The 13487-nt window shown below is 38.5% G+C and overlaps 1 protein-coding gene across 1 annotated transcript; it reads left to right on the top strand.

Annotated features, from left to right (window-relative positions):
• The first annotated feature begins 1427 nt into the window (after nt 1-1427).
• Nucleotides 1428-8642, top strand: LOC124283068 (fibrinogen C domain-containing protein 1-A-like). Its single transcript, XM_046719124.1, has 5 exons — nt 1428-1444; nt 2620-2739; nt 3654-3750; nt 6734-6898; nt 7694-8642. The coding sequence occupies exons 3-5, from the start codon at nt 3711-3713 to the stop codon at nt 7936-7938; spliced, it is 450 nt and encodes a 149-aa protein (XP_046575080.1). The 5' UTR covers nt 1428-1444; nt 2620-2739; nt 3654-3710; the 3' UTR covers nt 7939-8642.
• Nucleotides 8643-13487: the final 4845 nt, after the last annotated feature.

The raw sequence follows: 13487 nt of genomic DNA, 5'->3' as shown, positions 1-13487 counted from the left end.
TAACCTAACTTTCCAGAGTCAACTTTCCCTTCATGCCCAACAACATTCCAGCAGCTACAGTTTGTCAGTGATTTTTGTCTTACACCGCTTTTAGAAACATTCCAGCAATATCACGGCGAGGGATACCAAGAATTAACTTCACACGTTGTACCCATATGGGGAATCCAACCAGTGTCTTCGGCGTGACGAGCGAACGCTTTAACCACTAGGCTACCCCACCACCCCAACGCCAACAGCCTTTGCCTTCCACAATTCCACTCTTGTTCAAACGTTATCTACCGAGTCTTACAACATTCAAGATCTAACATAAGCTTCCACAAGTTTTATGGCAGAGAAAATAGGTCGCATCCGTGAGAACATTTAGGTCCGATGCAATTCCTTAAGTTGCCTTGTCGTCCCTTTCTCAGATTACTAATTAACTTACCTTTTCATACGTTGTGATTGGTGCCACCAGCTTGACACCCGGTATCATCAGTATTTAATTCCGAATCATAAATAAATGCTTATGATATAATCGAAACCATCCAATGCAGTAGGGATTTCTTATGATCATAGATATGCTGTTTGTCTCTTTTATTCACAGGTAGTATTTCAGACGACTCTGCACATAATCTGTAATGCAATACAAACGTTTATGTAGCATGTAGTCATTCCACGCCACATAATATAGATTTACTCTCATCTTTTAACAAGGCTTGACATTTTGACATTGGATTAACTGCAAAGCCACACAAACATTTTTATACAGACATTGTAAATCATCACTTTTCAAACATTCACAGAAATACATTCTATATCATTTGTTAAGTACTGAAAGGAATTTGGATCATCACATGGCTGTAAAATGCGCCTTACCATAGCTCTCATAATCACATTCATGCATCCAATTAAATGAGAAAGTCAATTACAGGCCTGACACATGAACAAAAACACTGGTGTAGTTCTGTTGAGGAAATGGAAATTAGAGCATGTCGTTTAATTTAAACAAAAGCAGGAAGTAGCATGTTACTTCAGGAAAACACTGCTATCGTTAAAAAAAACTCCTCAGTCACATTAATTACCATAACTGCAAAGGACCCTCATTTATGAAACGGTACTATGATTGCAATGACAATATTTCAAAACTGGCACAAGTGGTGACGGAAAATTATCGAGGATCCAATTAGTATCACTTTATAACATTGGCAGCCACTATATCCGGGGATATAATAGTTTAATGGAGCTACACGCTATTCACATTTGAAGTGCGTCTTTTCACTGAGACCATAAAATATGATTTGGATACTCGTTGTTTCCCAGCTCTTATTTGGTTTTTCAACAAATGCCAATATTGTAAAGAAACATTGTCAACTGATAGAAGAGTACAAGGAATTCCAGACTACAATGGATACATACTTGGCATCGAGCAATGACGTCTGTCAAGGCGAATCGGTCAACTACACTGGTGAGTGTTACATTGCGTCGTACCTGCTTTAGAATACAGCCTTCCTTAGTCATGCCTCTTTTTAGCCTTTCTTCCCATGGCTTTGATTGACTATTTCTGAAAGCGACCGAAAACCACACTCGTTCGCTCCGCATTCAAAATCTTCGAAAATAGGTCCTCACTGTTTTATCTACAGCTACTGCGTTGTATTTTAAGTGTGTGTTAATATATCTTTCCATGAACACCATCGGGTCCCCAGTGTCACGCCTGGGGTGAATCTGCCACATATTGATATAACTACCACGTTCTACATGAATCCATTGCCATGTTATCATCCTTACAAAACCAAGGAAACATGGACAATTTTAACATCGACTTGACAACTCCACATTTTGAACAAGTGTTGCATGTTGCCCTCTTTGAATTATTTTCTTTGCATTATTTATCAAAAGCCAAATACGTGACAGTTTGTTGCCCTGTCTAAAGAACGAGGGAAAAAGAGTTAAAATGCCAGACAATGCTGTATAGTTGTTGTCCTTTGTACTCCAATCGACAAGTTGAATTGCATTCTTAACAAGAATAACCCAGAGCGATATTGTTTCAGCTTGAAATCGTATTTCTATTATATTTCATTCAAATCTGGTCCCCAACACTTTTTTCAATTCGCCGATGGGGCACATTTGGTCGAGTCGTCATGCCTACCTTGAGTTGCGACCATACAACCTAATATCATGGGTTCGAATCCAAGATCCGTCCTTATTAAGCACTTTAACCAGAATCCACTTGATACCTTCTGGATTTCCCACCACATCAAATTAATACGCCATGATATTACTGCTTTACTGATGCAAGGTTTAGCAATTATTTGCAAGAGGGTATTTGCAAGAGGGTATTTGTGTGGGTCATCAATCTAAAATAATTTATTGCTTTGTAAAATAGGTCCTAACTGGTTTATCTACACCTACTGCTTTGTAAACATTCCCTCACTCACACATTCATTCAACAGCTTCATTATCATTACAGCTGCAACAGATGAGGTCCCGGGCTGAATCCCAGCAGGATGTAGATTTGACGTGTGATCATGGAATACCTGGGTCCAAAAGTACATACGTGAAAGCATCGGAATTGCTTCGCCTTCTGAAAAAGGCATCACAAGGTTTAACTTTCATAAAATTAATATAAATATCTATTTTAAGATTGTGCAAGTATTTTGAAGGAGTATCCTAATGCTGAGGATGGCGTGTACAGGATACAACCCTCAGACGAACAAGGCTCTTTCAAAGCGTACTGTGACATGACATGGGGGCGGCTGGCTGGTAAGTATAAACGTTATATAACCGTCTCGTCGGACCTGTGCTGAAGTAAGCTTGGTTCCAAACGTGGTTTATTGTAGGCAATGTAAACGAATAATCATAGACCCAGGAAAACATACATTTGGGGGAATTAGGAAGAGAGCACTGTCCAAAAGCAACCATCCCAATTTCAATGGTACCATAACACCAGTCCCATTCTTCCTACTGTCCAGATAAAAACACATTTGCGAAGTGAGTGATAAAGTGCATTGTACTTACCAAAAGCAACCATCCAAGATACTGTGGTACAGTAACAATAGTCTCATTTTTCCCACTGTCACAATCAATTTACAGTCTTAAAGGCAGCTACGTATTTCCTAATTCCTAAACACAACAATGGTTATACAAGACAAATCTTATGGATAACAACTTCTTGATTTATTTTGCACAACGTTTCTGGGCTGGTTCTTGCCCCTTCGTCAGGTGGATGACACTTGTCATCCATAAGATTTGTATTGTATTACTATACCAACTTCTAAATGTCTTTGAAGAATTTCATTAGAACAAGGTTATTCGGGATTTATCCAAAAATACCTAGTATGTATCAAGACCACATGTACAGAGGCATGTTTTATGTGATCAATCATACTCGTGTTTTGGAACTTTTCTGCTTTTAGTGTACTCTATCTGCAGAAGCACAGAAAGGTCGGGGATTGTGAAGAGTATTAATTTATAATAATAACCCCTTACATTTGGAGGTCCTTTCTCATAAATTTCTGCTTTTGTATGATCCCAGAGTATGTAAGGTACAATCTTTGCACAACAGCCACACATGATCATGATCTACTTGATCTTCTGGGCATACATGATTCTAAGCTCCATTTGATGATGAATTCTGAAATACTGGAGATGTTTACATGGAGCATGTTATATTGAAGGTGATACAACGGAGAGTAGATGGCCTTGTGGATTTCTATAGAACTTGGTTTGAGTACATGGATGGCTTTGGCAATCTCACCGGGGAGTTCTGGTTGGGTAAGGATGTGTACAAAGACACAAGTTTAAGAGACTTTCTACTTTACTTTGCACCTTTCTCAGGGTTCAGATTATATGGATTTTGTTCAGAAATTACTCATACCTTTGTGCCACAATTGTCGAATATCACCAACGTATATTTTAGGAAACATATCACACGATAAGCTTAACAACCAGTCCATTTTCTTTATAGCGTGATTGAAATCTTTGGACATCAGTCAAAAAATTATTCAATGTATTTTAACTTTGAAAAGACAATAACACGTTTTTCTTTGTATTCATTGCAATTCTTGCATTCTGATTAGCTGAACTGGTCACATACAGTGAATTGACAAAACCATGGCACATAGGTCTACTTCTACATAAACTACTTCCGAATGTCAGGGAGTCCGAAATTACAGTTGACAGACAGACAGATTGATTCAATAAAGAGGCCTTGGGCCCATGATACATACTTTCTTGGTGATACCATATAACACCTGGGTGAGAATATAGCTGCTGAGCAGGCACGGGTATGAAAATTTGAAATAAATATTATATGGACAACAAAATGCATTTATAAATTATTGGTTTGAAATGATGAGCTTTACTGTGTACCAGTGATAACTGAAGGGCTGTGCTTTGGGTTAATAGTGTTGGGTCACAGTTTCCATACTTTATATAAATACAGACATTTACTATGCAGGATAGAGACATTACTGTGTACCAGTAATAACTGCAAGGCTAAGTGTTTATGGATTAATAGTGTTGGCTCTCAGTTTCCATACTTTATATAAACACATACGTACACTATGCAGGATAGAGACATTACAGTGTACCAGTAATAACTGCAAGACTAAGTGCTTATGGATTAAATTACAGTTGAGGGAATTCCCTATCGCCTTACCTGTATCATCATGCATAATACATTTTTGCGATATTCATGCATATTCTAGGTCGTTCCTTCCAGTTATTTTTAACATCGGGAAACTCATTTGTATACTCTTCAAAAACGGAACTTAACATGCTGTTTTGGAGTTTACTTACTGAGTGCATATAACTGATTTAAACATGACATCATTGCTCAGTTACAGTCAAATCATCACTTCACAAATTTCCAAAACATGATTATCGAGAAAGTGTGTGGTCAAACCACAGAGGGCTATTAAAGCCACTTGATCAGAGTAAAATGTTAGTATCTGGTGTGACCACCATGAGCATCGATAACAGCTTGGCAGCGGTGACCCATAGAAGAAAGGAGATACCGAATGCTGTCTTGAGGAATGTTTTGATACACTTGCTGAAGTGCAGTGTGCAGTTCTTGTACATTGTCTGAGGTGGCGGATTACGCTGGTGCAAGCGTCGATCAAGAGTATCCCATAGATGTTCAACGGGGGACAAATCCGATGATCGAGAAGACCAAGGTGACAACTGAACATTGTTTTGCTGGAGGAAGACCTGTCAAACACGCGCAACGTGAGGTCGAGCATTGTCATGCTCCAAAGAACACGTTGAGGTAGGGAACGACGTGACGTTGAACTGGTCTTCTGGCAAATAGTCTGGCTTCCATAGCCAATTGCTCACTGTCTGGTCGGAGATTCGGAGCAGTCCAGGGGTTTGAATTGTTGTGGATGATGCGGGTGTGGTGTTTGAACGAAAATGTCTCAACCGGATGTAGCGATCCTGGGCGGCGGTGGTAACTCCAGGTCCACCTGACCTGGGTCTGTCATTAACACCCCCAGTATTTTTGTATCGGGTCCATAGGTTTGAGATGGTCTGTCTAGACACACTGACACGCTGTGCCTTGCCACATCATGCTGCGATGTCGGTCCTTGTAAACGGCCGATGGCGTTGTGTCGTTGAGCTTCTGTTAGTCTTGGCAATCTCTTGTCGTAAATAGTGTCTTAAAGCAATGCATTTGAAGTACCATTGATGTGGCTTTTAATAGACTACAGTCAAAGGCTTCAGCTCAAGGTGTTACACAATTTCATGATGCTCGTGCATTTCATGTAGGGTGCGTTTTAGCGATTCACTACAGACGTGAGTGTAACGCTACGTTTTTGTTAAACGTTTCTTTTTTCAAAGATTTTGTCGTCGGCAACCATTTCCCCACATGCTGGGATTCAGCATGGACTGGTTTGTGTCAAAATATTTTCCTAAAATTCATATTTGTCCTATTTCAAGTTTCTTTTTTCTTAAGAGTGTATAAGGCGCTGTTGTCACAATACTATAGTTTATAATGTTCACGATGTCAAAAGTTATTCAAGGGTTGGGGCACTGTTACAATTCACTCGCTCTCTCACCAACTCACTCACTCTTTCACTAACTTACTTACTCTTTTCTTTCTTTCACTCACTCACTCTTTCACTCACGCATTTCCCATGGTGAGGGACGGCAATGTGTCTACAGACCTCTGGGGAGCGTTATGCTAAAGTCTTAGTCATGGAAAGGGATAGCTTTGTGGAGTGTTTTCGGTGATGATCTGGAGTGGAATAAGTGCAGGTCGGGGAACCCATTTAGTTCTTGTTCAGGGCAAGTTGACACGTGTGGGCTACAGAGATCAGATTCTCATACCAGTGGCAATTCCGTTTCTTAAACGTCATGGACCAGAATTTACATTCCAACAGAATAACACGTCTTAACACGACTAGAGTTGATACGGCGTATTTTGACCCGTTAAGTCAAAACCAAGGACATTAAACATGATCTTTAGTCGTCTCCTTATGATCTCAATATCCACCTATCAAATTGTTCTATTTTTAAATTTAAAAAACAAGAATGCACGTTTTCTTTTTGTGGGTAGTATTCTTTAACATGGAAATAATACTTGGACACATGTTCATATCTATTATCCTATGTGCATTAATTTACTGAATTCATTGTTTTGTACATGTACTCGAGAAAGTACAATATTTCGTTTCAGGTAGAAGATAAACACACGTTAATGAATTTATTTACGTTACTGTTTCCACTTTACAGTGAAAAGTACTTAACACCATTTCAGGTAACGAGAAGATACACCGTCTCACCAAACAAACAACGTACGAACTACGAGTGGACCTCACGTTCACAGACGGGGAGACTGGGTTTGCCCACTACAACAACTTCCGACTAGGCGACATGTCGAGCTTCTACACTCTTGATGTCAGTGGGTTCACAGGCAGAGCAGGTACATGCTACCAGTAGTATTTGTCTCTGCGGATAAACGAGACTGATCGGTTTTGTTTGTATTCAGAATAGTTGACGTGTATATTCTAAGGACGCCGCTTACCTGCTTTTGTGATGTTTACAGATATATCTCACTGTCAATAATGAGTTAACTTGTTTTGGAAAAGAAACAACTTTGAAACATTTGAAATTGTGTTTAGTCCACCTATAAAGTAAATTATGCATTGACATAATCTAGTACTAGGATTTTCATAAGTGAACATTCACCGGCAACCACAGATGACCGGGTTATGTGTATGAGTGGACAGTCTCCCTACAACTTTACTACAAGTTAATAGTCACTGTATATGTCGTAATATTGTATATACTGATGCAATAACTCCTTACATTCATAAATGACAGGACAAATATCCAGCATGGGATGAGGCGTATGAGTCCCGATTCACAAAGAGTTCGTAAGGTTACGACCTGTCGTAATTGTATAGGTACTCATAGGTTTACGAATGTCGTAAAGCTACTAACGCTTTGTGGTTCGGGACCCTGAAGTTTGGCATCAGTTGTATCATATTTTACAATATATTAATATTTTAGTGTTTTCAACCAAGGTATACTCAAGTGTAACAGATGAATAACTTCAACCATAATATAAAACAGTTCCATTAAACATGTTTAGTCTATATTCTGTTCGACTCGTCAGAAAAAAAATGTTTACATGTTTGATAATCGCAATTAAGATAATTGAATTTTCGATGGTTATTTCTATGATTTTCTGATATAAAACATATTGGTTTTTTAGGGGACAATTTGATCCAACATAATTCCATGCGTTTCACTGCTAAAAACCTGGACTTGGACCGGGAGGAGAATGGAAACTGTGCTGTGAGATCTAACGGAGCATGGTGGTACAATGATTGCTACTCCTCCAACCTCAATGGTCTGTACAACGAGACTACAGGTAGAGGAATGTACTGGGGATCTGTCCTTGTCTCTACACGTACAAGTATGAAAATTCGCCCACAACATAGCAACGAGGAAGACTAAATAAGTGCGAAGCCCGATGGTGTATTGTTATTAAGAGCTAATGTAACAGAGACTTTGAAAGGAGTGTGTACTTAATGGCTTTATGCCCAATTTCAAGGCTCGAACTTTACGTTCGACAACTTTACACCTCTGTCCGGAAGTGGGTATAGTGTCTGCTCTAGAAGCGGAAGGTCGATGGTTCGATGTCTGGACGTTTTTAGATTATCAGTGTTCTTTCCGTGTCTGTCGCCACTTATCAAAGGTTTAAAGTTTGCCAGTTTGAAAACAATGTTATATGTCTAAATGTGGTATCCATGCTAAACTTTGACGTTGTATCTGTTGGGAAACACTAGCAAATGATAAATGGCATAATTAATCTTGACTGCCACAAGCCAACACATACATACTTGGTACTTGGCGACACAACTTCAATAATCTTGAACGTTAAAACCAGTCTGGTAACCCTTACCTCTTGACGTCCATACCCTTTTACACTATTACATTCATATACCATCATTAATGTATCGAAGAAGACAAAACAGCTCAATCAAACTCTCCGTTGTACCAATTTATCTGAGCCTAGTTCTTTGATTGCAAGAAACCTAGCATATGCTGCACTCTTGTACAAATAGTCCACGAAGGTACTAGATCACAGATTGTCGGTTTCTCAGCTATGAAACTATCAACTTAAATCATATAAACTGAATAAACACCTATTAACTAAAGTTTTATGTTTTGTTCCAACTGTCACATATTAACATGTGTAATGCCACGTTGACACTTGCACGAATTTTGTCCCCGCGTGTCAATGCGTGTCAGCCCGATTTTGACCCTCAACTAAACGATCTTGATACAAATGGATGACGGTATGTCCGGCCAAAATGGGTGTGTGGTCGAAGCAAGCCCTCTGATGGAGTGGTCCTTCTGTCTATTACGTAACAACCAAATTCAGGGGCCACTACGGGACAACTCGTTAAGAAGGTGTGAACGTGGGGGCCAGTGTGGGACAACTTGTTAGTTGTCAAAACAAAGAGTTAATCTGCTACTGTGGGTAGAAGGTGATAACTTCAGAGTACAAAGTAGGGTCTGGTTACCATTAATTTAACATGAATGGTTTGTGTAATATATTTATCTTAATCTACATTTCAGAGGGTAATGTTGTTAACTGCTTTGTCCTGATTTCGTCAGATTGTTGAGGAGGAAGTTTGTGTAATAATCTATCTCATCAATTTTGTGTGTGCCTGTTTATCCTTTTCTCATAGACGATTTTGTTATAAGCTAGACTTCTTAGGGGTAAATGACTTCCAAGCTGATTCCATTTCTATCTTTTTACCCATGATATTTGAAGGGAAAGATTGTTCCTGGTATGATAAAATGGACTTTGATTTATTTGAATATAAACTGATGCCATTGCTAGAAGAATGGACATTTTACTTAGGTAAATTACATATTTTAGCACAGCTTGTGGTCATTGCACAACTGAACAAAACAGTGTCGGCCCATAAGTTTTCACATGCAATTAAAATTGCACTTGAATTAATGTGAACTTTAGTGATATGACCTACACGTGTTATTTGTCATTGACTTGTTGCTCCCCTCTCAAAGTGAGGCATGTAGTGATATGTAAAATTAATATTATGGATGATCAACGCATTTTCCGATAATACGCTTATTGATTAATTGCTTTTATCTTACACAACGTTTCTGGGCTATTATTGTGATATACAATTAAGAAGAAGTTGTCATCCATAATATTTGCGTTTTACTTGAACACCAACTTCTAAATGCCTCTCAAGAACCTAGTGATATGTATATGCAAAGCCAAGAATAATATAAATGAATCGTAAAACACTTTTTGGTTTGTTGTTTCTTTTTAATCAGAGCTCTTTCAAAGCATCACACCTCCCTAATTAGTCCAGCACAGTTGTTAATTAAGCTGATTGGATTAAGAGAGGCCAGTGTGGGAACACTTAAGTGTTCAGGGGCCTCTCTGGGAAGGTTCGTTAACAAGGCGTGAAAACTCTGGGGCCACTGTGGCAAGGGCCACTCCGGGCATAAATAGGTTGCAGGACAGCCTGCCTTGCAACATCTCCAATGTACACTTGTATTGCGTCTCTTCTGTATTCTGAATTAAAACCTTGATAGACAAGGTTACGACCTCCTTGCGTATTAGGAATGAACTCTAGATTTACCTGTACGTTAGCCAAGGTCATGAATGATGTTGACATTTTCCTGTGTAATATATACCTATTAACAAGATGAGTTTATGCAGTGAGAACACGGATAATTGGTGAGTTCATACCAGTCTGACAATCTATCAGTTTGGAATCTCTCCCAAGGCCATGAGTTTAGTTCATGAGACGATCCCTTTCCTTATAACAACATCACTAATCCTAATCCTCTACAGGCTGCCTGCACAGTGGATAAACCTCCTCCACACACCTAACTTTCTATACAGGGAACGTGACGGTTATATCCCAAAACTTCCATATCCCAAAACTTCCATATCCCAAAACTACCACACATTGTTAAAACAACAACTCCTCATCATCCCTTTTTAGGTAATAGGATAGCCCAGGAAGTGCACTGGACTGAAACAACAGATAATGATACATCACCTGGGTTCTATGCCGAATCTTCCATATCCCAAAACTACCACATCCCAATACTACCACACATTGTTAAAACAACAACTCCTCATCTCCCCATTTTAGGTAATAGGATAGCCCAGGATGTGCACTGAACTGAAACAACAGATAATGATTCTGATCACCTGACTGGTTTTCTTGTAATGTACATTATAGGTGTAATTGAATAGTCCAGGAACTTTGGAGGAAGTGCACTTTCTTTGTTGCCCTAAACAGGGAACAGAAGAGTAGTAGAGACTTAGCAGAGTAGAGATTTCGTAGAGAAAGGAGCAGTTAGTTAATAAATTTGAAACATATATATATATATAGATGTTGAAAGTGCTTCATTTCATCATCATGGCAGGTTTAGTGAAAGTGGAGTTTGTATTGTCTCAGAAAGGAACGCAACAGATCCATGTGAATGGCTATTTGTACAACAGGCATGTTGTAAGACAGTCGTGCACACATTGGAAATGTTCAAGTACAAAGTGTAAGGCGAGATGTACCACTGTAGGCGAGATTTTGAGGAATTCTACCGAACACTCCCATCCACCAGAAGATTCCAACAAGGTCAGATTCATAAGCAACATGAGGAAGAGGGCCCGAGAAGAGATTACATAGAAGAACTTGTGTCTCACTTGCCGAGACGCAGAGAATAGATTATTTCGCCTGCGAAAACAACTGAGACATGGACAAAAGACACCACTCCAATTTCTCGATGCTGTTGGACATTATTTAGGGTTTTGACTCTGAAAAGTTCTTGTGAAATCTTGGATATTATAGGACAGAAGTTCTTTATAAATATGTAGTTCTATATATATATAAATGTCCTACATAGACTGTTATTTTAATGTATTTTTATTAATACCCATGCCTTAATAAAATATACAATCTATTACTAAGTGATTGTTTGTATTCATTACTGATTAATGGGCTAAACCATTACAGACTGAGGTAATCAGTATGCAAAGCGTGTGCAGTCAACCAGAAATGTTGTTGTTACTTATGTGGAAGTACTGGGATGTGGAAGTACTGGGGTTACTTATGTGGAAGTACTGGGATGTGGAAGTCTTGGGGGGATACCAACGTGACAATAGCCACTTGAGCTGTAACCAATGCAGCGAGGTCAGTGTATCGTAACTGCAACAAGCAAAACAAAACATAACAATGTTTTGTCAATTCGAATCATAATTTCTGCATAGATTGGCAAGAGTAATCAAGGGAATTAGGCCAAGAAGGTTAATTTCATAAGCTCGTAAATGACTGGTTTGGAGTTGTTCGATAAGGTAGAATACCAATGCTTTTTCTACTGATTTACCCATCTAAACCATAAACAAAAGAAATCACTTAAACCCCCTCATCTGTTTCATATGTCGCTATCTGAAACCTTCAGAGTGACAAAAACGCTACACACGACAGAAGGGTGACTTAAGATTTCCAGTAGTCAAGCTCCCTTCATGCCGAACAACATCCAAGCAACTACATTCTCTGACTTCTACATTCACTGTATTTGAGGTACAATCGAGTGTATTGTACCAAGACTACTGAGAGCGTAATTCCACTCTTGTTCAAAAGTTTTACAACAGTCAAAATCTAACCTAAGCTTCAAATAGTGTTCTTCATTTAGGTCCTTAAGTTTACTTGTGCCTTGTGGTCCTTTTTTCAGATTAACAATTTACTTACCTGTTCATATGTTTGTGATGGGTGCCACCCGTTTCACGAACACATGGTATCATCAGTATCTAACTGCGAATCACAAACACTTATTATATAATCGGAATTATGCAATGCACTTTTAGTAGAGATTTCTTATGATCATAGAAATATTTTTGCCTCTTTTATTGACAGGTAACATTGCAAACTACTCGGCACATAATCTGTAACCCAGCATAAACGCTAACGTTATCATCATCAACATCTTTATTACGTATGAAGGCCACAGGACCCTATAAATATTATTGTACATATTCCGAACAGGTATGAAGGCGTAAACGAAAAGAGAAAACAATTTCTCAAAGATTCATAGCATTTTACCTGTCTATCTGCTTAGATTATCTTACACCCCCAGTGAAAAATTATTAGTAACATATCTCTGTATGGCTGTACTGGAAGTTTTTAGAATTTTAATACCTATTTCTATGTTTGAACTTTTCTCTCATTTTGTAGGCATAATAGATAAAACGAGCTAGATTATTAATGTCTTCGGTTTTGTTTTGTTTAAGGATATTGCTAAACTACATCATATTAACTTGCAAATTCTTTGGCAAACAAGACTATTTATTGCACTATTTAATCGCGAATGTTAATGATTACAGGAATGTTTTTTGCCTTTTTTGACAGGTAACATTACATACGACTCGGCCATAATATGTAATGGAACACAAACTGTAACATGTAGTCATTCCACGTCACATGAAATACATTCATTCTCATCTTATGAAAAAGGCTTGACATTTCGACACTGGATTTACTGCAAAGCCACACAAACATTTTCATACAGACATTGTAAATACTTGACTTTTCAAACAGTCACAGAAATACATTCTATATCATTTGTGAAGTTCTGAAAGGAATTGGGATCATCATAAAATGCGCCTTAGCACAGCTCTCGTAATCACACTCATGCAAGCAAATAAACAGAGAAAGTTAATTACAGGCCTGACACATGAACAAAGCACTTGTGTTGTTCTGTTGAGGAAATGTAAATTAGGGCATGTCGTTTAATGTAAACAAAAGCAGGAAGTAGCATGGTAAACCAGGAAAACACCGCTATCATTAAAAACTCTTTACACAAATTAATTATCAAGTGCAGAGAACCATATTTATGAAACGGAACCATTTTCATCATGATAATATTTTAGAAGTGGCACAAGTGGTGACGGAAGTCATCGAGAAGCCAATTAGTATCACATCATAACATTCGCAGCCACATATATCCGCAGA

Source organism: Haliotis rubra, unplaced genomic scaffold, assembly GCF_003918875.1.
Source record: "Haliotis rubra isolate DU_JTF1 unplaced genomic scaffold, ASM391887v1 Scf1, whole genome shotgun sequence".
Lineage (NCBI taxonomy): Eukaryota > Metazoa > Mollusca > Gastropoda > Lepetellida > Haliotidae > Haliotis > Haliotis rubra.
The sequence above is the reverse complement of the archived record's forward strand: the minus strand, read 5'-3'. Positions and strand labels throughout refer to the sequence as shown.